General features: G+C 42.6%; 1 protein-coding gene across 1 annotated transcript in view; it reads right to left on the bottom strand.

Moving 5' to 3' along the window:
• Window positions 1-27,398, bottom strand: part of CUX1 (cut like homeobox 1) — a 242,749-nt gene that overhangs the window by 34,420 nt on the left and 180,931 nt on the right. The window contains 12 exon segments of the mRNA XM_054517048.1: window positions 421-477; window positions 1,140-1,305; window positions 2,696-2,809; window positions 2,811-3,523; window positions 5,715-5,816; window positions 7,170-7,235; window positions 8,186-8,551; window positions 9,941-10,037; window positions 11,053-11,101; window positions 16,140-16,198; window positions 21,748-21,936; window positions 24,373-24,477. Of these exon segments, the coding sequence (XP_054373023.1) occupies window positions 421-477; window positions 1,140-1,305; window positions 2,696-2,809; window positions 2,811-3,523; window positions 5,715-5,816; window positions 7,170-7,235; window positions 8,186-8,551; window positions 9,941-10,037; window positions 11,053-11,101; window positions 16,140-16,198; window positions 21,748-21,936; window positions 24,373-24,477 (2,083 nt within the window).

Raw genomic sequence — 27,398 nt, 5'->3', positions numbered from 1 at the left:
CTGTTCCCCACCTTTGGATTAACAAAGCAGATTTTGTGCAAAGGAGAGTGGAAAAAAACCTACCAACAAGTGAGGCAGCTGCAGTATGTGGATCACATTACAAACCAAGGGCTTGTTTTACAGCCATTGTCACATGTCACATTGATAAGCTGAACTATGGCAAAAAAACACCCCTTACAGAGCCAATGATCTCTAAGATCAGACAGAGTCTCTTTACCTAATATATGCAGCTAAATATGTGTGCTCCCTACATCTGCCATAGCAACAAGGAGAGAAGGAGGAATTAACTGCATTAATAAAAAAAACTGAAGGGACTCCTGTATGATACAACAAAATGTGAGAAACCTCTCAGCATCAAAGCAAACGCAACAAAAGCACAGAGAATTATTTCAGAGCAAATCATTGAAACCAGCTGATTACCTGAGCTTGCACATCCCTGCTGTAGGGAATCCTGTAATGATGTCACAGAGTGAAGGACTAGATAAGAGAGGAGAGGAAAATCAGGGAACAATAAAAGGAGATGCCAAACCACAAACTAAACAGTAAGCAGGCTCAACAAATAGCAAAGTGCTGATCTCGGCAAGGGCTCGCTGCTCAGTTAACTCATGGCACAGAAAGGTGCAGCCAGGCCAGGCTCCAGCCTGGCTTTTCTGTGTCAATAGGTACTAGGGAAGAGACAGCCACAATAAAAGTGTCATTGCAACCCAGCATTCCCCCTTTAAAGCTCAGTTTTCCAGCTCACCTCCTGAGACAGCAATCGATATTCTCCCTGGAACAATCCAAATCCCCTGTGCAACCCTAGGAAACAGCGCACAACATTTTCCAGCTCTTTGGCCAAAATTTTTGGGATTGTGTGTCATATTCATGCCTAGATAATATCACCCTAATGAGGAACTTGATAACTGCTGCTTATCAATTACACATAAATGTTCATAAACATTCCCAGCACGTCCCCTTAGGGACTGGCCGGGCTGCCAGGGTGGGATGGTGCCACTTCCATAACGCCTGGACCAGCACTGGTGCAAGGCTGGCTTACTGCAAATTTAAAAAAAAATTAAAAAATACAGAAAATAGAAAAAGAAAAAAAAAAAAAAATCTCCTCCTCCTCAACTCAAACAACATAGTGGAATTTTAATTACCTTGTCCTTGTTGCTGCCCTTGTGCAGGCAGGACACACTGTCCCAGCTCACCATTCAACCAGAGCTGCATACGAATAAATGGTTCTCGGCCTTTTTGGGTCAATTTGCTCCATGGCTTTGGCCTGGAGAGCATGTCACTGACACTTCCTTGGGACAGCCCCAATACCTGAAGTGAAGCAACCAAGAATGGCACGTTAACACACTGGCAGTGGAAACGGGGGGAATTTAAATCATTTTGGTTTCCTTTACTGTATCGCTCAAATTGTTTGTATATGGGCAATTATAAAAGCTGTAAAAATTGGACAATTATAAAAACTGTACTCTGTGGATACTCAGATGGAAATGCTTTTCTTCCTGCCGTGTTGCCTTCTGAAGGAAGCTGGGTTTTTCCTGTAGGATCTGGGTGGCAGCAGCCTGGTGAGGGATTTGCATGCTTTTCATATTTTGTGTCAAACAGTTTCATCAGTTTTAACAGGAAAAACACCGAGTCCAGGCACACACAGGCAGATGAAACAGGCAATGACTGGCATGTATTTTGTTCTCAAACAAAAATAATTGGGACTTTTGAGACTAGGCCTATATTTGGTTGATTTTTGGGGGATGAATTATAACGATGTGTGTTTTCACCTGTAGCAGCGGCTGCTCCACATAAGTAAATATTTAAGAATACAGCTGAATGCAGGGGGGAGGGGGGAGAATTTCAGACAGGCAGAATGCAATTACTTGCCTGGTATTCAGCACAGGTACAAGAGTTAAAAATCATACTTAATGAAAGCTGCCATGGGATCTTTAATGACCCCGAGAGGTCAGACTTTTCATTTTACATCTTAGTGAGAAGGTAATAGTGCGATGCCAGCTCCTATTACACTTTTATATTGATTCAATTCTTTATAGGGAGAAGAAACAACAAATGTCCAACACTTTTTACAGCCTGGGAGGGGTTTTCTGGTGGTTAGGGACCCTCAAAATCCCACGTGCTCAGTGCTTAGGGCTCACAACGTGAGAACTTCAGGGAGCCTTATCTGTAATCAAACATTGCTCTAAAACATCTCAGAGCACACTGAGGTACTGAGCACCAGGTATTAGAAATGACTTGGAATTCTTGACTTCAGACTAAGGAGAGTTAGGGGATTTTCCATGTGTTTGTTTTAATGCCCTTGTGCACATTTCCAAATAATAACGAAAGAGGAAAAATGCTCTTGTGTCCATAATCTTTGCTCATAACAAAGTTAAGACTCTCCAGTCATGACAATGGCATTACTCAAATATTCCACGAATTCATTACATTAAGCATGAAATATTGAGTCTCAGCAACGTTTGCTTCAGCCTTCAAGCTTTCTAAACTCGGGGCCCCATTCCTAATTCCAAGTGGCTGAAGCCAATCCCTGTATAAAAACCCTTGCAATTCCTACCACAGAGGGAAACTAACACTTTGTAAGTTTTGAAATACTTCAAACACGGAGCAAAACCATTTTTCCACAGGACCCCTCTGGCTCTGTAAGGAGCAGAGGGCACAATCACAAGACTGGTGAAACAAGAGAGAACCACTTCTTTACCTTTTCCCCAAAGATCCTTTGGCAGATGCCATTCTTTGCTAGCTTTTCCTTGACCTGCCGCGTTAGCTCTATGGTATCCACCTCCTGGTACATATAAATCTCATACTGCTCAGGGTGTCAGTGGAGGAACCGAAGGTTTGGATGGCTTGGACAAGGACACGATAGGGGATGAAGGGAGGGGGCTATTCTGTGGTGTCTCACTGCGACTCGCCCCAGTCATGCTCAATTCAGAACTCTGCGAGTACGGAGATTCCGCGTTTGGCCACTCTTTCCAATACTCGGAAGAAGACGGTCCTTGGAGCTGGCTACGATCTGGCCTAGTCTGATTGCTGACCTTTTCTTTTCCACCACTGGCTTCCTCAACTTTTATATCTTCAGGAAGAGCTGCATTTCTTCTCTCATGCTGCACAGTATTCCACCAATGGTCCTTCCAAACACCACCACGTCCCAACTCATTTTTAACATGCCTCAACATACCCTGGGCAGAATCACTTATTCCATGAAGCTCTAAAACAGGTGCCTCCTGAGGCTCCTTTTTGAGCCCAGAGAGGTTCTGCAATGCAGAGATACTGGAATCAGTGACAGATGAATGTTTCTTCAGGGATATGGCCAAAGGAGAATAGCTGGAAACCGAAGACATTGCAGGTGTAGACACTAGTTTGGGGGACAGGATAGAAATGTCAGCTTGAGATAGAGGTGGTGTTTTTAAGGCAGGTTCAAGGGCAGCCTGCTGTGCCTCCATTTCCCGTCGGGCTTGTTGCAGAATGGATCGAATTGCATCATCAGAATTGCCACTGCTAGAGGCAGAAGGCGGCTGAGCCGGCTCAGCTATGAAAAACAACCAAAAGACTAAATGCAACAGAGGAAAATGCTTTATATTCAACACGTGCTACTGTAAACATTTCCCTGACAGGGAAAGAAAAAAAACAAAACCAAAATGGGGCTGAAATACATTTCTGGATGGGAGGGAGGAGTTTTCACTAAGCAAAGATTTGCACTTTTCAAAATAATGTAAGATTTCCAAAGTCCTTCACTGGAAAATTTTGAGAGTTGCCAAAGTGCTGGATGTTTGCACGCACAGACTCAGCTGCACAAGTCTGGGATCACTTGCCCTTCCACCATTGTAAAAATTTTCAAATAAATGCCTTTGAAAATCAACCCTTCACTTCTTCTTCCCCCACCCCCATGTGGTCAATAACATTTTATAGCTGCATTTACAAAGTTATTTAAGCTTTCACTTCACTCTTTTCTCCACAAATGAATTTAACACGCACTCAGAACTGAACACAGCTGCATTCACCTGGACAGACTATTACAGTATAAATAAGCTGAGACCTTTTAACTTCAAAAACACAACACACACATTACAACAAAGACAGAACTTAAGGAAGACATGATCATCATTATTTCACTTGACAAACTAAATATGCTCCTGCTTCCTGATTTCTTGTACCATGGTCCCAACCACTGAAATAAACAGCTCTACCAGAGCCAGGCTGACACCTGGCCATCACCCTCTCCCTTATCTGAAGCTCTAGGAAGGAGTCACAGGTGCTTTCAGCAGAGATAACCCCCAAATGCAGCACTCCAGTGGGGAACCAGGATTTGGGTGGCTGTGCTGCAGCAGTTGGGGATGAGCAGAGACTGGAACGTGGGTGGGGAATTATCTCTGCAGAGCCAGGAGGTTTTGCAATGGCATCTGCTTCTATTTCAGTCTCCACTGAGGTCCCCAGTGCTTGGAAACCAGCTCCTCTGAAAGCTGCTCTGCAGAGAACAGGCAAAGTGAGGCACCAGGTGGGAGCAGGGACCCCACACTGCAAGGAGTGGCCCCAAAGTGAAATAAGATTTCCAACACTCTGTGTATCGCTCCAGTAATACTCAAACTCATCTGAATGCAATTCTGAATTTGCCTCCCTACATTCCTTCCTGTCACACACTGTAAAATACATGAAAAGCTAAGAAATAGGAAAAAAAGACAGTGAGACTATCTCTGCTGTTTTATCTGCTGGTTTCACAGGGAGTTTTGAGGCCAAATTAATATTTGAAAGGAAGTCTGAGACTCTCAGATGAAACATGCTACTGAGTAACATTCTTGCAGTTCCCTGCACAAAGCCCATATTTTTCTCTATGTAATAATTTCCTGCATAAAGTCATATTATTTAGATCATATATTAGCTAGTGTTTTATACTCTGCCATGAGATTAACTTAGTTTTCATTTGAAGGACAACTATCCAAAACTGTAAACCAGTATTTACTTGAAAAAATGAAACAAGTATTGCACAGTAATTTCTACTTCAGCCCAATAGCACTACTGGGATCTCTTAAAACTGAGAGGGCCATGGACTAGACAGAAATGTTAATTACATGACAGCATATAATGAGAAATTAGACTTATCTCAGGCTAAGAGGGAGTTTTTGGGAAAACGAGTATGTTTAGGATTTGCCAGCTCATTCACTGAATACGTTCTGTAACCAAAAATAAAATCATCTAAGAGTCAGGACTGAGTGTGCCTATATGAGTACAGGATGTACCATGGTGCTGGGACTGGTAATTGCTGCCTGGAGTGTGACCTTCACCCCAGCAAATCCATCCAGCCCCTCTCCCATGCAGTTGTGTCCCTGGGGCCTGAGTGAGACAGAAGAGAAGAGAAAGCAGGAGCTGTTCCCTTCCAAGGAGCAAACTGGGAGAAGAAAGGATTCTGTAGGTTCCCCTCAGTGACTCCTGCAGGTCTGGAGGGCAGGAGGAGCTCAGAGCTCTCTTTATCACAGGGATAAAGGTGTTCAGAGATCCCACAGGGAGCAGGGCAGAGCAGAGACCCCACCACGCCGTGTGTGACCTTAACTTGGGACGTCTCAGAGACAGAAACAACTCCGCTAAATAACAACAAAAACCTCCCACAAACTCTTCAAACCTACACTGAATCTTTTAAGAATATAATTAACTGGCCAGAAAGCTCATGGCAATTGTTTTAATTAAATTCTGCAGTAAAAGCAGGCAGAGACAAAATGAGGCTGTACCTGTTTTCTGGACTTGCAGCTCCCTTTTGGCTTGTTCGAGGATGGATTTGATGGCTTCATCAGAGCCAGACTCTGCGGTTCGGATTCGTGTGGTTATGTTACCTGGGGAGGAAAACACAACTAATGACACCAGGAAAACTCTTATTTGGCTGTTTTTGTAACACAAACACACACTGTATGTGATACATGGCCAGCACAACCTGAGGACAACTTGCACAGGACCTTTACCAACATTTACATCACATAAAAAATGTACTTAACATAATAAAAGCAAAATATCCTTGTTGTGCCTGTCTCTAGCTGCCCCAGAATGGTGAGAACACCAGAGGAAGAACTAGGTGGTCATATATTCCTTTTCTATGATAACATATATATATCTATTCTTTTTCCTTTTCTTTTTGGTATTTTTTGGAGGGGAAGAGGAAATAGAAAGGGAAAAGAACTGGAGGGGAAAGGAAGAAAGCTAAAAAAAATAAGCCCGGGAATCAACTTTAAAATGGCATCAGCTGCTAGGCAAAGTAGGATGAGTATACATTCAGCCCAAAACAGAATTAAAAAGTAACTGGATAAAAATAATTTTTAACTTTCTAGAGGTTAATACATTAAGAGAAAGAGTAATTTAAATGCAGATACCACTTGAAGTACTCTCCAGTTAAGAGCTATTACTTGGTTGTTTGGTTTTGCTTCTTTTTTTGTTTTGTTTTTTGTTTTTTAACCTCTAAGGGGAAGAAAAGGAGGGAAAACTGTGAATGCTACTGCACTTAACTGCATTTTCCATTATGAGATTACTGTTTGTAAGCAATTGAGGTAATTTGTGACTGGAGTCAAAATAACTACAGACTTTTGATGTACCTGCCTTTGTTTTTCCTTCTTTCTGGTTTCACTAAAAGAAAATTTCTGGAACTAATCTATAACAAAAATGTGCAGACTTCCTGTTCAGTGGTAATTTATGGATCTGATGTTCACTTATCTTGTTGCCTTTTTCATATATAATACAGAACTAAGCATCACACTAATTTAGCAGCGTATTAAAGTGGAATTTGTCAGCATAAGCCCCATGAGAAGAAAGAAGTAAGCCTAGAGCAGAAGCAGTATGCAATTGATGTTGTAACTGTGCATCTTTCTCCCTCCAAAACCATAAAAATAGCAAAGAGAGCATTTCAATAAATCTGATGACTTTTTAAAGCCACTTCCATCACTTCTCTCTCTTATCTGTTTTGCAGGGGGGACGGGAGTGGAAGAACTATCCAAACAGGGTTACGTTAGTACAGCAGCAGCAGAATTAGAAAAAGCAAAGTGTTCATCTAACCCATGGTTTGTTTTATACTTACTGTCTGTTTTTCTATCAGATTCCAGGCCAGAATCAAACTGCACAGTTTTAAGGAAACACACAGCTAAAGCACACTCCACTTCCTAGGGATTGACTGCAAAGAAAAACACCTGCCTGTGACGTACCTTCAGCCCCATTTCTTCGTTTCGGTACTTCCTGAAATAGTCTGTTCAGGTTCTGGCCTGGATTCTCTGTTGAAAAACAAGTTTGGTAAGAACAAAACAATCAGGGGATGGTTGCTCTGACATCACGGGCTGTGTGACATGAGGAGCTGGCAGCCTGGCCCTGAGCTCTCCTGGCCCCTCGGGCCCCTGAGCAGGAGGAACTGGCTACTTGGGAAGAAGCAAGGCTGGCTGATTTGTTAATAAAGATTACAGCTATGTTCGGAAAGGAGATTAGACAGATATAAATAAATGTCTAGAGAAACCAAAAATGAAGAGGTTAAAGATGGGCAGATAATCCCCTCAAGTACAATCATCAAAAGGAAGAACAGATTATAAATCTAACAGTGTGTGCTTCCAATTAAACAAAATCTAGGAAAACCCTGCCTGTCCTTTCCAATATTTCTTGACTGTAAACAACTTACTTTTCAGTTTCTCTAAATGTAAATCTCAGCCTTAAGATGAATCACCATGAAATGCATGTTACTTCTTAAAATCGCTGCCTTAAATATGCAAAGCTGCTTTAAACTGGGATTGTGTTTTAATTACTCATCTCATGCATCACCTACCCTATTTTGTCAGAACACTTTGGGGAAAAAACATAATCACACAAGACACAACAGAAGCCTGGTCTCAGTAAATAACCTCAAATAAAAACCCCCAAGTTTTTCTGAGGGCTGATACCCCGAGTAGCTGCTGACCCTTTTGGCTCCGTGCTGAGCTGTGGCACGGAGGGGTTGGCAAGTGAGGGCTGTGAGTGTCCCTGCTGCTCACTCCTGCTGACAGGCACCAACCAGTGGCTAAAAAAAGCACAAGCACAGATACGAACCTGCCTGAGTGCTGCAGAGCTGAACTTGCTGCACCTGGCACCTGACCTGGGTGAGAGCGGCAGCAGCAGTGCACAAACAGCCCCGGATGGAGAAGCTCCTGGTTTGGAATGTTTGGAACTAAGAGGAGCAGGGGGGCTGGGGAGCTCTTACCTCTTTGTCTGCCCTGGATGCTGCGAAGAGCCAGGATGTTCTGCTCGTCCGACAGGAACTGCTTCATCTTATGAAATGGCTCCTTGCCTCTCACAGTCAGTTTATTCCATGGCTTTGGCCGGGCCAGGATCTCACTCACAGACCCTTGTGACAGTCCCAACACATAATGTCCAAATATCCGCTGTCCAATATTGTGCTTGATCAACTGCTCTTTCACCTGACGTGCAATTTCGGCCGTGTCTATCTCCTCGCCTTCGGAGATGCTCCCAGCACTTTCTGACTGGCTGGGAGATGGGGCCATGCCATTTACATCCGGGCTTTGTTGTAATGGACTTTGGGAAGATATGGAGTTTGTGCTGTATGGACCTGTTGGAAAAATCATGCTTGTGCTTCCTGCTTCCTGCATTGCCTTGGAGTAGAAGGACTGCATTAGCTGTCGCTGGAGGAGAGAGTTTAGTGCAAATTTTCCTGTGGAGGCCAGGGGTAAGCTGGGGCTCGCCAGGGATGAGCTGAAAAAGTCTTGACTTAAACCCGTTGGTGAGAACTGGTGTGTACCATTAGTATTGGAAGCCTGCTCCCCCGCGTTGCGGAGCAACTGGGAAGGAGGGGAGGCCGGCAAGGTTGCAGGACGCTGACTCTCAGGCTGGTCTTTCCCTTTTCTCCTGGCTGACCCTACAAGGAAGGTCAAACATAATGCATTATGGGGGGTCAAAGAGGGAAAAACCAAGATAAAAAAATGCAAAGTTTGCCCCGCAAAGGGAAAAAGTGCAGATTGACATGGGCCAATGGAGTGGCGGTGGGAGTTTTGGTTTTGTTTGTTTTTGGTTTGTTTTCATTTGTTGGGTTATTTTTTTTTTTAATTTTTATTTTAATTTTTTTTTTTCCATGATTGAAATTTTTAAGCCAAACAAGGCCCCCAAAACAAACAACATGCATTTCATGTTTGCACCTTTCTTGTATGTTGCAGCCTGGAGAATCCCCCTTACAGACATTAACACTAGAACAGTTACATGAAGTGCAGTGATACAGTTAAATAAATCCAGTTACAGACAGCAAGTCTCTCTGTTGTCTCTCATTCAAGATATGACTCATTGGACCTGACTGAACCCAAATGCAGCAAACATTTACATTTTGGAACAAACCAATTTGAATAAAGGAATAACCATTAGGTGGATGCACCAAGATCGCTCAGTTAAAAGTCATAAAACACTCAGAATTCAGTAATCCCAGGGCCAGTGGCAACTTTTAACTTTGTTCCAGCTGCAAAAACCATCATTCGAGAATCTGGAAATTCCATGACTTGCCATTTAAAAAATGTGCACACAAGATGTAAAAGCCCACATTAGGAAAGCCAAACAGCAAACACACTTCGCTGGGAAGAAAGGATTTTGCTTTCCCAAGCTGACCTGCTGGTGGTAAATCCAAGTGTATCAGACAGGGAGACTGTGATCTACATGCAAACACTTTGCATAACACTGTGTGTGGGGGAAAGAGATGGATTTGTTCCCAAAACAGAAGACAGCCTCAAACACTGGTACAGCCTGTAATGCCTCTTCCTTAACCTCTACAGACTCTCTAACTTTTACTTCATTATCCAGCCTATGAAACTACAGAAATCCAACGTTACGCAGTGCTCCTGTTGCTCCTCAATCCTCCTGCCGTGCATGAGCTCAGACACTCAGCTCTCACTCAGCCCTCCCTCCCTTCACAGGCCAGCAGAGGCACCCAGAAGAGCCAAAATTTGGGTGGACCTACCGCTCAGGTCGCTGTTGGTGATGCGCAGCGTGGCGTTCTCCGACTGCAGCGAGCGGTTCTTCTCCAGCAGCAGCACCTCCAGCGGCTTGGATGCATCCTAAAGGAAACCAAAGGGGGAGGTTTGTTTCTCAAAGCACTGAGGATATCACTCAGGCACTAAAAAGGATTTCAGAGGGAAAAAAATTTTTAAAAAACCAAGTGCTTGACTGGTCTCTGAGGGGAGAGAGGGAATTTGCTGGGCACAGAGCAGCAGGAATCGCTCTGGGCTCTGGTGGGAGCCATGGAACAGATTCACTGTTTAATTTTCATTGTAAATCATTCATCAATTCTGCATTATTTTGAGATATGTTACGGAATGTTTTCTTAATCCTACTTATTTTTAAATGGTCCTGGCACGCTTTCAGTTTAAAAGCTGTAGACCTCTTTTAATCTGATTAAAACAGGAGTTAAGATTATATTATTCCTTCTAGGTCAACTGACCCAAGCTAAGCATTTCCTTGACATGCTGCATTTCAGCAGAAACAGTTTGTTCAAAGTAACATCAGCCAGAGAAAACTGCTATTTACTCTCCCCTAAATATCTAACCCTTGATCATTAAAAAACCCATTGAAAATTAATCCCAGGATATCAATATTCAGTTTGGATTTCAGAAACAGGAATTTAATTCATAACCTTTAAACTGAAGTAAGATTAATTTGCTGGAACAGCAGAGCTTTCTCACTACTCCAAGGTTTGTTTTCTTTTGTGAAAAGAAATTTTCAAGGCTAACAAATACTTAAAAATGCTGCAGTCCTTGCACAGTGTGCTGCCTGTACAACAACTCCAATATCTTTAAATGACTCAACTTCACAACATTCTGGTTTACCCACTCCAGCACAGCTGAAATGTCACTTTGTCCTTGACCACTTAAATGAAATTAACAGGCAAAAAAAAAAAAAAAAAGTCCAGTTCAGCTTTTTACATAAGAAAACATCAGAAAAAACAAGGATGGACCCAGAAGCCTCAACATCAACAGGAAACTGTCAATGTCAACAACAAGGAATTGCAAGACAAAATTTTTGTTAATCAACTGAGCTACTGAATAAGTAAGAAAACAAAAGTAAGTTCAGTACCTGCGCACCAGAGCTTTCAGATGGTGCAAACTCCATGGATTTCAATATACTGTGGAAGGCAGAAAAAAGAAATTATTTTCTATTTCTCCCTTTTCATAACAACTCCACTAATGAGCATTAACATTATCATGTCCTGTTCTCCAGTAACACCACAAGTGATGACAACTTTCCTTGCAGTAACACAGTCTCCTAATGAATACAGAATAACTCCTCAAACCAGTTATTGGATAAGAAAATTTTCTCAAGCATCATCTAAATCATTCCATATGCAATCCCACCAGGCCAGTTTAAAGTGTAAATTTAAAGGTTAATAAGGATATAACATTTTAAGCTGTCAGAAACAATATAAATTTGTCTGTGAAGCTGGAAGGGAATGAGGAAGTTGTAGCAAAGCAGCAAAGCAGGGGAATCACCACTACAGTACAGCACTTTACAGAATATACACCAGCTCACCAGCAAGGAAAATATGCACAAATAATCCTCCCAACCAAGGCACTACAGGCTAAAAGGCAGTTTTTCATTTTAATAACCCCCTCATTCTGTGGCAAAGGGAAGACAAAATGGCCCAATATTTCTTAAGAAATATGAAAGATCCAAATATTTATAAGTACATTAGGAGCAGAATCTGATAGTCTCATTGTCAATATTTTATACAAACAGTGAGCGGTCAGAGGATGTCTCCTTTCAGAGGCTCTCAGTTAGAGCTGTGTCATCTGGCAAACCAGAATCTTACAGGAATCCAGACTTATTACTGTACTTTGTTGGATAATTTTTTTAAAACCAGCCTGCTGCAGGCAGGACATGAACTTCCTCAGACTGAAGCAATAAATGATTTCAGCTTCTTACTGTACAAAGACAACATTCATTTGGTGAAGAAAAACACATAAACACATAGAGATGGTGTTTACACAGCATTTGTGATGTGTAAAACACCAAGAACTCTGTGAGCAGGAACAATCTGGTTAATCATGTATTAAATTGCATTAAATGCTGTGGATTATGTATTAAAGGTTTTGGAATTGCCCCTGGATCTCTGGAAGTGTCCAAGGCCAGGCTGGATGGAGCTGGGAGTAACCTGGGGTAGTGAAGGTGTCCCTGCTCATGGCAGGGGTGACACTGGATCAGCTTTAAGGTCCCTTCCAGCCCAAAATATTCAGTGATTCATGAAATGTGGAAAGTGAGAGGGGAAAAAAGGCAGAAGTCTAGGATTAAGACACAGGAACTAGTTCTGGATGCCATGAGGAGTTAGCCAGGCACCCATTAACTGCCTGAAGCTGTTCCTGGATTAATCCAGAGTTAGATGTGCATTAAGTGACACTCTGGAAATCAGGTCTCTGGGCCATTCAAGATCACTCAAAGTCATAGCAAACCCAAAGGAAAAAAAGTCATTCTGAAAAAGAGACCTGATGTATCTTGCATCTGTGTATATTCATTGCACACAGGGTTAATTCTGACAGCATCCCTAAAATACAGTAATTAATGCAACCACACATTTCTGGCAATCCCTTTCATCACATGGCATCACTCAGTGTCACCTCCTGCCTGGCTGTAGGGTGGAGCCACCACCCCACACATGGAACATAAAGTGATGTTGTGAAGACTCTGTGTGGGCACAACAGCTCAGCCACGTGCAAAATCAACTTTTTTGTGCTATCAGTGGACTTGTGCCAGTCAAGGGGACAGGATGTGGACTAATGGCTCGAGTTGTCAGAGACCCTGACACCACTTTGACATCCCAGGTGTGTGACTCAGGTGGCAAATCCCCAAAAGCCAAAGTGTTTCTAGGCACAGCTCTGCATCCCAGGACTCCAAGGTGCTGGGGGAGATAAATGCACAGAGACTCATCCAGGGAAACCCCAGCCAGGTCTCTGCTCCTATGAATTCTGCAGGGAATAACCTCTGCAGGGACAGCCAGTCCTAATGCACATCCTCATGATGCCCAAATGAGGGGACTCATTTGAATTTTAAACCCAGTTTGAACAGTAAATTATCACGTGGCAAATGTCCCATGGGAAATCCCATTTCAGCTCAGAGCAGTTGTGACCCCACTTACCACACGTGGGTTTGCCATGGGGAGCAATCCAGCAGCATTCCAAACACCTTCCTTCCTCCTGGGTGAGGCCAAACCAGAAAAAGCTCCTCTCTCCCAAAAGGAGCAGATGTGAGAGGTGCCCTGACCACACAGTGCTGCCCCCAGAACCAGGCTGACAATGGCTGGAAGCATGAACCTGGTTATGGTTATATTTGGTTCTCCACACCAAAAATCTGCCTCTAAAGCCCTGATCCTGTCATCCCTCTCCTTGCACAGATGATGCATTTTGGTTCTGAACACCTGCTGCCAGCTGGGACCTTCAGGGAGGATCCTGAGCCTTGCAGCAGCTGTGTTTGCAGTGAGATTGGTGCTGGCAATGTGTATTCAAACCTTGGCTGGAAACCTACTGACCTCTGCCTACCTGAAGGGGATTCTTTGCTAACTGAATTAACTTTCTGACAATTTCACAGGTAATTGCCTACACAGTTGAAACACAAAATATACTAAAAATCAAGCTGATGGCACCTCTAATTGCCCTAAGAGGAATATTCACTCCAGCAGGTTCATTTTAAAAAGAATGTAAAAGTTAAACATGTCAAAAATGACTCTCCAAATGTGTCACAAAAGACACATTCTCCTCAGGTATATGAGGAAGCACAACATTTCTTCTTTGGATTCCAGGAATATCTTTGCCCATGAGATCTTGACTCAATCTGTGGCTCAAGATCAGTTACCTGCTTTTTAAAGAAATGATCTTGTGACTTGAATCTGCACATCTAAGAAGACTTGAAAGATCTGACTGTAAAGCAAAGTGTGCATTGGGACAGCTTGACTTTCTGTTCATCTGATCCCAGCTGCAAAGGCAGCAGGGTCAGCCCTGTCGTGCTACTTGAGAGGGAGCTGAAGGCACACAGAGAGCTCTCAGATCTCAAAAATAGGTTTAGAAGCCATTGGGCACAAAAGCCAAGGCAGAAAGTGAAGAATTCTCCCATCCCAGATCTTGACATAGGCCCCCTAAGTTCCTCCAGGCAGGGCAGGAGTTGGCTGATATTGAGACCCCCAGTCCAGCTTGCCTCTAACATCCAGGAAGGGTTAAAGAAAATTTATCAGTGCCAAAACACCTTAAAAATTCATTCTATTCCTGCTCTACTGACAAGATCTCTTTTCTCTAGGTGCAAATGTTACGAGCAGCTCATTTCTGTCAGTGTTCCAGGGCACAAGGCAGGTGCAGCAAGATTCAGTGTGAGGGCTGCAGATTTACAGCAACAGGCTTCTCCAGCCTCATTTACAGCAAGTCTCAGCTCAGATCAGACTGTCACTGCCAGGGGATGCACACTGAGCCCTCAGCACACCACCTGGGTTAGATGGAGCATGGGAATGCTGTGAAGCAGCTGCTTGGAGGATGCAGCATTTCAAGATCCTCAGTGCTCTCTCAGAGGGTCTCAACCCTCAGACGAGCCCACAGGATGGTGATGGACCCCAGGACCTTTACAAGCCAGCTATCAATCCACAAATTAGGGATATAAAAGCTGGAACAGCTGGGAAAAAACAGGGTTAATTTACTGGCACCCAACCAGGGCCACTTCCAGCAGAGTCTCCCCTTTATTTCTCTGCAGGCTCATCCTGAGCAGAAGCACCATATGAAGCCTCCTGTGTCATAGCTTCTCTGATCTGCCTTTCCACCTCTGCCCTCATGTAAGTCAGTGTTGTAAAAAAAATAAATAAATTAAAACATTGGTATTATCACCAGGAATACAGGATTTGTATTTAAAGTACAAATGCAAAGTAAGCTTAAATGAGTACATTCAATGAGTATATTGGGTTCTTGGCACCTTAAGTCTGGCTTTAAAGTCCTGGTCCTGTTGTATTAAACCTTTGCAATAAAGCAGGTAGGATTCAAAACTCATTTGTTGTTTCAGCACATTTACATTTAATATCTTATGCAAGAAGCTGGAAGGTTGTAGCCTCATTCCCATTCACTGCTTTACACATGAGGACATAAACTGGCTAAAACCTGAAGCTGTTCCCTTAACTCAGGAGAGGGAGTGGATGTATTTACCCCTAATCACTACATGATGATGCTATTTTGAGCCCAGGTAATAATCAGGTAAAATGACCAAATAAATGGTCAATTCATTTAATTCTAGTGAAAATTATACCCCTACATCAGGGTGTGCTGCAGCTGGTGGTGAACCAGAACCTCAGCCAGCGTGGCTTGAATAAATCAGCACCAGGGGCTGGGCAGTTGTGGGGCTTGCAAATCCAAATCTGCTTTCCATATTCTCCAGGGACGTGTAAACAAAAGCACATGACTACCAGCCTCATCTGAAATACCTCATTAAACCAGGGAATGGGTTATTTCAGCCTTTTTAAAACACACACAGAAATGCCAGAATGATGAAAGAAGAGATGGGAGCTTCTCGCAGTTATTTAAACCTTGACACTAAACATATTTCCAGTCAGAAAAGTTCTCTTCTGAACCTGACAGCTTAACTTGTTATAGTTTAAAATGAGGCTCTTTTAAGTCTCTTAAGAAAATCCCTTGAAATAGGAAGAGGCTGTTTGTGGCTTTAGTTTAAAACCACAATATATTAGCAAAAATATACAGTGAAACAAGCCCAGCATTAAACTGGTAAGTGCTGAGCACTGGCAGGCAGGAGCAGAGAAAAGGTACCATGGCCAAAGGCTCTGCATGTCATTTTTGGTCCACTTTACCCTCAGCTGTTGGCTGGAGATTTTTCAAGAGTGGTCCACCTAAAACACCACAGATTTTGAAACTTTTTTCCCCTTTGTGGACAATATTTTCAGTGGCTTTTCTTCGTGGACATGTGTTTTATATGCTATTGTGATTCTCTGCTGCAACAAAAAGGAGCACTCTCAGATATAGCAGTTCCACTGGTTCTGGATGCAATTTCTGCCAATATTCCCAATTTCCTCGTCTTTGTGGTTTTGACTGAATTTTTTATTGTTCCAAGAACACAGATTTGTGGCTTCATTTAACAAGCACTGTTCAACCAGAGTTTGTGAAAAAATTATGTAAGCATTTAACACTTACTTTAATTCTTTCTTAACCTCTTCATAATCAGCCTGTCCTTTCAGTTTTTCTTCCAGTTGCTTTAAAAGAGAGAACATGGATTTAATTATTTACATTGTTTTTTTTTTCTGCAGGCTTTGAAAATCATCTTCAAATTATTCCATATATACAGCAGTGCACAAGTGAGGGTTAATGACTCATCCCTAATTTACATATATTAGAAAACAAACTATAACCAATTAAACGTAAACACAATTATACCTCGCTCATCCTTTGTTTACAGAGTGCCAAGAATGACAGAATTCAGTGGGTCCCAATTTGGCTGCTTGCAATGTCACTGTCATGTGCTCAGGGAAGAGATTGGGGGATGAAGGTATTAAAAAAACAAAAAAATGGGGCAGCTGAAATTTTCAGGGAGATTGAGTAAACAAGCAGGATGCTTTGGCACACACTGTATTCTTAATAGGACAGTTCTTGATAACCTTATCTACATGATAAAAAGAGCAGACTGAAGAAGCTGCTGTTGACTGGAATGCTTTAGGCTTGGAAGGCTCCTACAGCACCTCAACAGCTGTACCAGGGGTTTTTTACAAGCATTACTGACCAGAGAGGGAGCATTGAGGCCACCCCAGCAGCTCTGCCCCACCCAGGGTGGCCTCAAAAGCTTCTCCTGGCTGTGAGGAGGCCCCAAAGGCTGAACCAAAGCCCCTGCCACCATCCAGAAGGCAATGTCACACACTTGGGCCTTACCCAGCTCCCACCAAAGTGCTCATCACTATGGGGTAAATGCTTCAGGAGGCCTAAAACATGTTGATACATAATTGATGCAGTTCTGTTGCTTGCAGAAGCCACATTAATTTCAATAATTCTTTGCTTAGTGCAGGCACACCTGATCTAAGCAAAGAACAGAACTTACTGGCTTGCAACTTCCATGGATAAATTCAGGCTAGCTCTGCTTCAGTTCATTTTTGGTGTTAAAATTGGCACAGAATCCCAAAGGTCACGGGAAACAGAAATAACACAAGGACATATCACCTCAAAGACAGAGAATCTACTTTGAAAAGGAAAGGAATATATGACATGAAAAAGAAAAATAGGACTTTATGTCCGGGAGAGGCTGCCTTCAGGGGAGAAGGGAATTCAAGATCCTACACCCACTCTAGGGCTGCTCTTTGGATGCAGGAGGAGGGCAGGGGAGGGTTGCTGGAACCTGGATAATTTTAGCAAAGCTGTTTAAAATGCAGCCCCACACAGCTGTGCAGCAGCCCAGCTATGGGGCATGGAGGCAGGGCTGGGGAAACAGAATTGGGAACCTGCTCCCTGCGCTGTCTTCCCTACAAAGTCAGAGAGTGGGTATCACAAAGCTGTACAAACCCCAAAATGATGCAGCACAGCAAATCCATGGGCTGAGTCATCTCAGTCATTTAAATGAGGCTTCTGCAGATGCCAACAGCAGCATGGTGGGGCTTTGTGGGACCTCCAGCTATTCTGCCATTTTTAAAGGATTTCCTACCCAGCCCTGTGCAGCTCTCACACTGCTGACCTGTCTGCCCTGCCATCAGCACAGCTGTTAAGGAGCAGTGACAAAGTGGACAGCAAGGTTACCAATCCACAGCCCTCTCAAGGCCCTGCTCCTGCTGTTTGCCACCACAGCCCAGCATCCTCAGCACTGCTGAGAGAGGAATCTCCTGCATGAAGAGCCAGGCTCAAGGAGCAGCTCTTAATGGATCCCAGGAGCTGCTGCTCAGTGTGGAATTTGCACTCTCTGGGACATTGATGGAACGAGTGGCCTCTTAGAAAGGTCTTGTGTCTTTTGTCATCAGTGGCTGTGCAGTCAGTCAGTTGTGTTAAAAATAAAAATGAAGTGTCTGTTTTAGCTACAACCATTTTTTTTCACCTGGAATAAATACAGGGCAAGTTTTAGTAGTTTTGTCTGGCGTGTCCTGCTCTGCCAAATTCCAGTTATTGTCTGGAACTATAGGAAGCACTGACTTTGCTTTAGATAGCAGACACAGTGCTTCAGGAAAATCCTGCTTGATGTGACCAGGAAAATCCTACAAATAATAAAGATGTTGGAGGTTTTGACAATTTACAACACATGTTGAAATCTCATTATGGGGATGTACTACACAGTCCCAGGGCCTGAGGTCTCACATTTTGAGGAGGGTCAGCTACAACAGGCCATGAGTTCAAGCAGCTTTTCAAGCTGCAGCTCAACACTGAGCAAAACACAGTGACTTCAACAAAGCATCCAGGTGGAATTTGTAGTGCATCAGGTCAGGCTGGAGAGGGATCTTTAAATTAAACCAGTGAGCCAGAGAGCCCTTGGTACTGGGAGGAGACTCAGCATCAGAGCTGAGAGTTTTCCAAGTGGTCACAGGCAAGGGGAGGACCTGCCAAACCCCAAGACATCCTTCTGCTCTCCTTGGTCTTGTCACTCTGTCCTTCTGTCTCTGTGAATCCACTGCAATTCACCCTTTCCTTAACTCTGTGACTGGTAACATTTTGGGTCTGGAGCAGAGGAGCTTTTACAGCAGGAATAACTGGAAATGTACACTAGTTCTCAGTATAGAAAGGACCAAAAAATTTTAAACTGGATTAATATGTTAGTTACTTATGCAAGGGTATGCTAAGAAAACAGCCTTTTGTAGAAACAGAGATAAACCACAAAAAAGCTAAAGATTCCCATTTTAATGGAATCTGTATTAAATGTAATTCTGTGCTAGGAAGTGCTATACCGTGCCAGAGTATTTCTGGAATATTTAGGTACAAAACACAGGTAGAAAATTAAAGAAAAAGAAGAGATATTGACAAAATGCAGCTGTTTTGGACTCTCAGGTACTTGCTACAGCAATATGACAACCAGCAGTATTTTACTTTGGATTGTATAAAAAACACATACATCCATCATTCCCAAATACCTAATGCAGAGATTGTTGCCATGGAAAATCTGCACCTAAACATCTACTTTAGTAAACAATATAAACTAACAACCGAGGATGCAGTGCCTGTGTAGAAACAGAACATTTAGGCACTTGGCATCTTCCCAGTCAATGACTGTTTTAAAATGTATTAGTATGGTAATTGTCTCCAAGAACCCTGTAAAATGCACAGAACATGGGACAACAAAGGTTCAAGCTGTGAGACAATCTGGAGGAACTAATATCTTGCACTAAATATCAACCTGGTTAATTCAGACAAAATATATTCCAATGACCTCCAACACACAAAAATGCAGGAGCCAGAGGGCAGAAGGAATGGACTGGTGGCTTTTCTGCATATTAAATTTGCAAATATCCACGTTAAAGAATCATCTTGCATCTGTGGTGTGAATAAACACATGTCAGAGCACGCAGAGATTGGGTCCCTCCTCATGCTATTTAGAAAATACAATCACGACTGTATTATTAACTGAACTGGCATAGGTAAATAGCAGGGGCTGTATTGAGGGGCTTAAAACATTTCAATAACCATTAGATTAACACTGTAGTTCAGTTTAGAGTGATCAACTCACATTACTGAATTTTAACTGGGTAGCAGAGACATTCTAGCACCCAGCCACAAAGGGTTAATACAGTTAGAGTGGGAAAAGCCTTGTTACTAGAGGACATATTTTGATTATTAGATCAGATGAAGATAAAGAAGCAATAATTTTGAAAGTATTTCTGTATTGTTTCATTAAGTCATAGAGTATTAAACAATTCCCCCAAGATACAGGTTGAGAACATTGCTTTAATTTGTGAAACTGTGAGTTGTTTTCTGTGGAGGCAACCATTAAAATCTCTGTTATTTCAGAAGCAATTCCTCCATAATCAAACAGGAGATCAGCACATTATGACTGAGATTTGGTGCTTTGTACAACCTGTGCCTGGCACAGGCTTTCCCCCAGCACTTTGGGGTGAAAGTAAGTATTTGGAAATATTTTTATAGCTGCAATAAATAAGGTTAAAGAGGGTTGAAATGACTAAAACTTTATCAATAGAGGCACTACATCAGCCACTATCAACAGAAAGCTAAATACAGAGCATTAGCCAGGCAAGGCTATGAGAAAATGGAAGGAGATTACTGAAATGAAAATCAAAGACTTGCTCTGTCATTTCTATGATCCTACTCCCTTTGAAGTTAATGGCTAAACTAATACTGACCTCACCAGGAACATGCTTTATTCCAAGAAAATCTGTCAAGTGCAAGGATTCAAGATATTTTCTATCAGGCTTTATGAAAAAGTAAAATAAAAAAATCCCCTGAGCATGGGTGTAGCCAGCAGAATGTGTCCCTCAAAACCAGGGCAGCTCCTTTTTCCCTCACTAAAAGTGGTGCCCACATGGTGACAGGTGGGCAGAGACTGATACTGTCGATGGAGTTACATAATAAGTGTCCTTTGCTCCACTGAATTTTCATAAAAATTCTGCAAAGCCAGCTTAAAGCATGCAGAAAACACTGACTGCAACACTTCAGCTTTCATTCCTAACAGGTCTCTCTCCATGTGAATTATGCTCCACCACAGCAAAACCAGTAACTGCTAAAAAATGTCAGAATTAGAGCAATTTGTAAGAGTTTCAATTGAACATTAAATCATTCTGATAGAGCAAAGCTGCCCACGCCACAGTCAGAGCTGAGTGGGAACTATCAGCCTCCTGCTCTCAGAAAACTCTCAGACTATCAAACCTGCAGAACTACCAAGTCTTTAATGGAATAGATAAATTTATCTTGTGTACACTTTGGAGCTCATAGATGGTGGAACAATGAAGGAGACAGGAGTTACAGGAAACTGATTCATACCCCACGTCAGGAATCATTTCTCATGCTCACTCAGAGATCAGAACTGTGTGGGCTCAGCACAGGGAAAGTGAAACTGCCCAAGAGAGAGGTAAAAGGGTCATTCAGAGAATTCTTAGCTGTTCCTTCTGGTTCTAGTGCAGTGCTGCTCCCATGTAAATGAGGAGGGCCAGACTGCTAATTATAAATGGGAATTATTGTGCAGCAAATACACAATTAAAAAAGAATTAAATGGTTATTTGTAATAATAAATAAATAAATTGTTATTATTTAAATAATTAAGTGGTTATTATATAAATATATTCTTCATGTCCTGATTTTACTTGTTTCTATGCCCTAAATGATAAACTAAAATCTAAATGATACACCTCCCATTTCCAGTGGAGAGAACTGGAGGGGGTAGCAGGACATTGAAAGATAAACCAATTCCTTGCAAATCTTCATTATGTATAACTGGAATGGGAATTAAAAGTTTGAAAATCTAAGAGGGATTTTTCTGTGCTTTTTCAGTTTAACTGTTTCATTACATATCCATGCTCAGTGTCTGTTGGGGTTTGGTGGTGGTTTTAATCCTAAAGGTAGCCTTGTCCAATGTGCAAAAACACATTTCAAAACAGTAAGGACTGGGCCATTTAGAACTTAAAAAACCTGTGATCCCTTAAAAACCAAATATCCAGGGGTGGAATGGGATGGGTTTGAAGGTCCCTTCTAACTCAAACCATTCTGTGATTCCATGAATGCCACAGAAACCAGAACTCATCCACCCCCTGAAGAAGCCAATGGCTCAGGACCACAGGAAACCCCAATATCATCATCTCTGAGGCATCCTTTGGGCAGAACCAAGCCTTACTTTGAGTGTGCTGTTCTTGGCTGTCAGCTGCTGCTCCAGCTGGGAGATTTGGCTGCTGGAGTTCTCCCTCAGCTTGGTGAGGCTGCCCTGGAGCCTCTGCACATCCTCGACGAGCTGCGCGATCTCGCGCTCCTTCGCCGCCAGCTCCACTTCCAGGCTGGAGCGGGTCAGCACCTCGATGGCCTGCTCCTGCAGGGAAAACACCATCAGGGCACAGAAAGGAAGGAAACTGGCAATTCCTAAATCTGGGACTCCTCTGATTGACATTGGGAATGTGGAAGATGGAATTTCCTCCACCCCAGGACAGCTCTCTGGGAAAGCAGGGATAACAGAGGGAATAAATTTCTCTTTTTCATAAGTGCACTGGAAAGATGCAGCAGTGAAAGTCAAAGGATTCTATTTAGATCTATTTATTATTAATAGCCCAAGTGCTTTGACAACTATGAAAATCTGTGCTTACAAAATACTAATCAGATAAAATATTCTGAAGTAATGGAGCAGAATTTCTTAATCAGGAACGGCAGAGCCATGTGCCTGTGGCTCTCTGCATGCACACTGCACGTTTCAGGCAAAGTTGTCAAAAATTGCCCCAAACTGCTACTTCCAATGAACTTGATCCTTGCATGAAAATTGTTCATGTTAACATTATTGCAAGCATCCCTCCATGGGGAAGAAGAGAGATGTGACAGCTCTAAGACAAGGCCATTCTCCCTTTGGTCACCATTTTCAGAAATTCTCTTTCCTAAATCTTCCTTCTTCCAGTTTCCCACAGCTGTAAAATCTGTCCTCAAGTCTGAAACTTCCTCTCTGGACTGACTTCCTGGGAGGACAAGGAATCAGAGAGGTCCAGAAGGAGGCAGATCCATTCAGAAAAGATAATAGAGACTAATTGCACCATCTCCGTCTCCTTCTGTGCTGGGAGATTACAGCTGTGATGCACTGGGGAGCTCTGAGCCTCCTCCATGGATAAAGTGAGGAAAGCCTTGTGCCTGTGTGGGGGGCAGATGCAGCCCAAGGAGGGGCACACATTCCATTAAAGAGCCCAAAATGCATCTGACAAAGGCTAATGGCTGTTCCTCAGAAGCACCAGTGAAGGAGGAGAGAATCCATTCAGCAAGAGGCAGATGAAGATGGTGAGCACTAAACCAAAGATCTGTGGTGAAAGAGCTGAGAATTCACCCCAGTGACACCCTGACAGCTGAAGGTGACACTGCAGCAGATTGAGATATACTCCATACCCTCTTTTCTGGGAATGCAGGAACAACAAAATCCCCTTTTCCATATCTTCTAAACATTCAGCTTGATTCTCAGTGACTACACCCCACTGCACTCGCAGAAAGCTGCATGTACTAACAGCAGTTAACAACACTCTCCTATTACACTGAATTATACTTTTAACTTGAAAAAACCTCTAATTTGCTTGCATGAAACATCACAAGTTGTATAATCATCTGCTGCTTGTGCCTATTGAGACTAGAACGTAGAGTCTGAAATAAGATAGATAATGATCATTTTCATCCTGCAGTAGTTGTCATATTAAATATAAATGAAGTGCAGAAGTACTATTAAATACAAGAAAGACCTAATGTTAAAATAATGATAAGACTAGGACACGAGATAGGAAGAGGCAGGTAATTCAGAGTTACAAGTGATATTCAGGCGCTTTATTTTTTGTTTTGCAGCCTACTTGCCTATCTTTTGACTTCTCTGAGAAAATACTGGGTTGTATTAATAGACAACCAAACAGATCTGGAGGACTTATGGTTTGTTACTCATTCTCTGCAAATGATTTTTAAAGGCAGCCATGTGTTCCTCTGCTATCAGTGTCAAGCATGTATAAGGCTTGCAAAGAAAAAAAAGAAGCAATGATTTCTTTTGTTTCTTAAATCTGCTGCTTAGAAGTAGACTAAATTTCACTTAATTGCATCTTTACATTTAAATACTCCTATTTCTCCTTTGGCAAACAAAAATCAAAATAATCTGGCTGCTCATCTGTGATACCTGCTCAGCCAGGGTCAGCTGGAGCCCTGGAACAGCCCCCTGTGCCTGCAGGTCCCATCAGCAGCCTTGGCTTTATTCACAACCACACAGAGGAGGCAACAAGCAGGAGTACAGGGGATCTTCTCAATTCTCCAGGTATTTCTAGGTGTAATTCTCAGTTTAGATACAGCCAGTGTAAACTGGAGTGGTATCAAGTTTATTTCCAGTTTTTCTGACAGCACAGACATGGAGTTAGGAGGGGCAGGGAGCTCTGGGTGCCCTTGGGATGGAGCCACACCTCAGGGCCCCATGTGCTGATGGCCACCAAGGCTCTCTTGCTGCCTCCATTTCTCCTCTGCTGATGCTCTCAGCCCTGTGAAATGATTTCTGAGGGCTGTGCTGTCCATCTGGAGCAGGGAGTGATGGATCACCCCAGAGCCAAGTGACCTCTGTCCTTCCCGTGGTCTCCTCCAGCCACCAACCCCCTCAGAAGCTGAACCCCACCACAGTCCCAAAGGAACACCATTCCCTTCCAGTTAAAATATGACTTCAAACAGCTGTTTTTATAGCTGTGGGCATAAATTGAAGGAGCTGTAGTGCAGGAATGTCAGAAACCTGTAAGAGTCAGTAAATATTTTCTCTCACCACATCAGGTGCCTTCTGGATCTGCGTGGCAAGTTGGAGAGATTTGTTAGCTGATGAGAGCTGCTCCCTTAAGGTCTCTGCCTCTCTCTGAGCCACCTCTGCCCTCTGAAGGAAATGAAAAGGGGTGAAAAGAGAAAGTACATTCAGTTTAACAACTGACAATTATTACAAGAACATTCATCAATTCATGCCTGACTGAATATAATTGATTTTCCTAAACACTCAACCTAATAAATGTTAGAAAAAAACATAGAATGTGATGGATTTTTATTTTAAACAGTACAAGGAAGAAATAATTGAGCGATTATGACAGTAATTTAACGCTAGGAGCAAGGAATCCCCTGCTGATACTAATGCTGCAGCCCACTGAATTTCCCAGACTGAATAAATACAAGTGGAAATGGAGTCTTTTTATTCAATTTCTTTCTATTCTCATAGACCAAGCAGATTTTATTGCAAGACTCCTCATGGGAATAATTCTCATGGGTAAATGCTGAATTAAAAGATATTCTGACCACTCTCTCAAACACACATACAATGTTGTGGGCTGTCTTTCTGCAGTAATTATTCCCTAAAACATGAATTCTTAGATTCTTTTCTTTCAGCAGGTCTATTTATTCAACAATATTTAACCCTAAAGTGACAATTTTGCACAGCTCAGGTACCAGCTGCTGAGGATTTATGCAATAGCTGATAAGCCTCTGATTTGGCCACTGGTCAAAATTCCCATCTAAATATTGAATAGTGATAGAAAGGAGAAAGACAGAATGATGAGAGAAAATTGTCTGTACGAGAGTTTGGGTAGAGACAGATGGATCAGTAACTTCAGGCAATAAATAGCAGCAAAGTCCTTTTCATAACTGTCTGTAAGCTTCTGTTAGAAATGGAACAAAACCTGGTTCTTTTACAATATACACTCCTCCTGGCAAGACTGTCTTCTCTCTTTTAAAAAAATGTATTTTATTGTTATAAAACCACACTGCTTTCCTCCTTGAGTAATCACTGCTTTTTGCCTGGGCTACTCCATGCAAATCATGCTGTGCTTTCAGAAAATAGCCAAAATAATTTTCTATCTCCACTTCCAAGACCTATCCCCAATTCTACCAAACCCATCAGCTGCCACCAGTGAAGGTCACAACTTTTCTTGACCAGCTGATGGATCCCTTCCTTCATGGAATGATAAATTCCTACTGCCATTTTTGAGCCACTCAATCTTCCACAGACTCCTTGCTAATCCTTTGGAAAACCTAGGTCTAAAATCTAAATATAAATCTAAAATAGTGACTATAGAACATAGAACAAATATAAAACCTGTAGTGAATATAAAATTATAGTGAATATAGAAGCTATAGCAAATATACAACTGATAGTAATATAAAACATATAATGAATATAAAATCTATAGCAAATATAAAATCTATAGAAAATATGAATCCTACAGTCAATATAAGCCCTGTGTGTGTGTGGTCTCTGACTTCCTCCCCAGTCAAAGCACTCTCTGCATGTTTAATCAATGAGTAAACTAACAGCAATCAAATACTAAATGCATCATCTGCGCTATTTGCTCACAACATTGTATTAAATGATTTTGCTTAGGTTCTACAGCTGTAATTAAAATGTGATTGTAAAAAGTACAGTGACGTGGCTCCAATAATCAGAGCAGGGGACCCAGCCTATTGTGTGCTGAGAAAACGTGGAAACAGCAGCAAAAAAAGGCACAAAAAGAGGGATTTATGTTGTTTATGTGGCTGATAATATTAGGATAAATACTGAGCTAACAATACACATTGAGATAAATTATTTTCTGGTGTTTTATTAGATGTGCAGCTACATATATTGATCTAATAACTGCAGAACAACTCCAGCAAAGCAGGACAAGTTACTACACTGTGGCACTTGCTCTTCCATCTACTGCTGGATAAGTAATGGGTTTTGCAGCCTTGAGCAATTCTGCTGATGGCTTCCATTCAGTGCAGCATTGTTTGGAGAATCTATTCAGCTCGCATGCAAGCAAACCACAGAGGATATTGCTAATAGGTGCTACATCTGCATATACAGTGAGCTGTCAGCTGCCCTTTCTGCACAGGCCTCCCCAGCCAATTCCCAACACCTGTTGTGATCCTCAGAATAATACCAGACAAGATTTCATACCAGGCATTGTTAAAAATACATCAGCACAAACTCTGGGCAGTTCTATTTGGGCAATACTGGTCAATTCCCCCCCCTCTCAGAGAATGGAAGCTTTTTAGAGGCAGAATTACAGATGTGCTCAGTGTCTGGAAAGCACTTTTGGGTGCTATTGCAATATAAATTATAAATGACACACAAAACCCTATTAAAAGAATGCTAGCTCCAAATTTGAGCACTTACAAGTTTGGAAAAGCCAAGCCCAAAGCTGGTGCTCAGCCACCCTGTGTGAGGGTTCAGGAGTGGGATGGCACCACACAGGACCTGCTGTGGCTTTTCCAACGAGATTTTCCCAATGAGATGCCATTCCCTGAGAGGAACAGGGCTTGGTGAGTGATCTTCTCTTTGTCCTCTTATTCCCTGTGTGATCTTCATTGGCTCTGAGCTAATCCCACTCCCCTCTGCCAATGGCATTAACCCCTTCCTCATGGGAGCTCTGCTGCACCACCAGAGTGCTTCAGGACATTAAGGACTGCACTGGCACAAGCCCTGTGTGGGTTCCTGGACCCTGGCACATCTCCCTGCACAGCAGCCCTGGCTGGAGGCTCCCAGCCTGGCAGGAGCTGCCCCTGCACAGTGGCTGTGGAGCTGCTCCCCTGCCAGACCCTCTGGGTTCGTCTCTTCCACTGCCACCCCTCTCTGCTTGTCACTCTGTCCCCTTCCTAATTCATTTAGGAGCACCCTCTCTGTCCCCTCTGTGCTCCAGGCAGGCAAACCCAGATCATACCTCACACCACCTAAAGAGCATCCACAAACTTCCAGAATGAGCCTTACCCCACGATTTCCTCCTTCCTCTTTTCTTCCTTCCTCTTTTCTCCTTCCTCTTCTCCTTGTTGCTT

The sequence above is a fragment of the Molothrus ater genome, chromosome 21, assembly GCF_012460135.2.
Source record: "Molothrus ater isolate BHLD 08-10-18 breed brown headed cowbird chromosome 21, BPBGC_Mater_1.1, whole genome shotgun sequence".
NCBI lineage: Eukaryota > Metazoa > Chordata > Aves > Passeriformes > Icteridae > Molothrus > Molothrus ater.
Note: the sequence above shows the minus strand (reverse complement) of the source record. Positions and strands in the feature narration are given on the sequence as shown.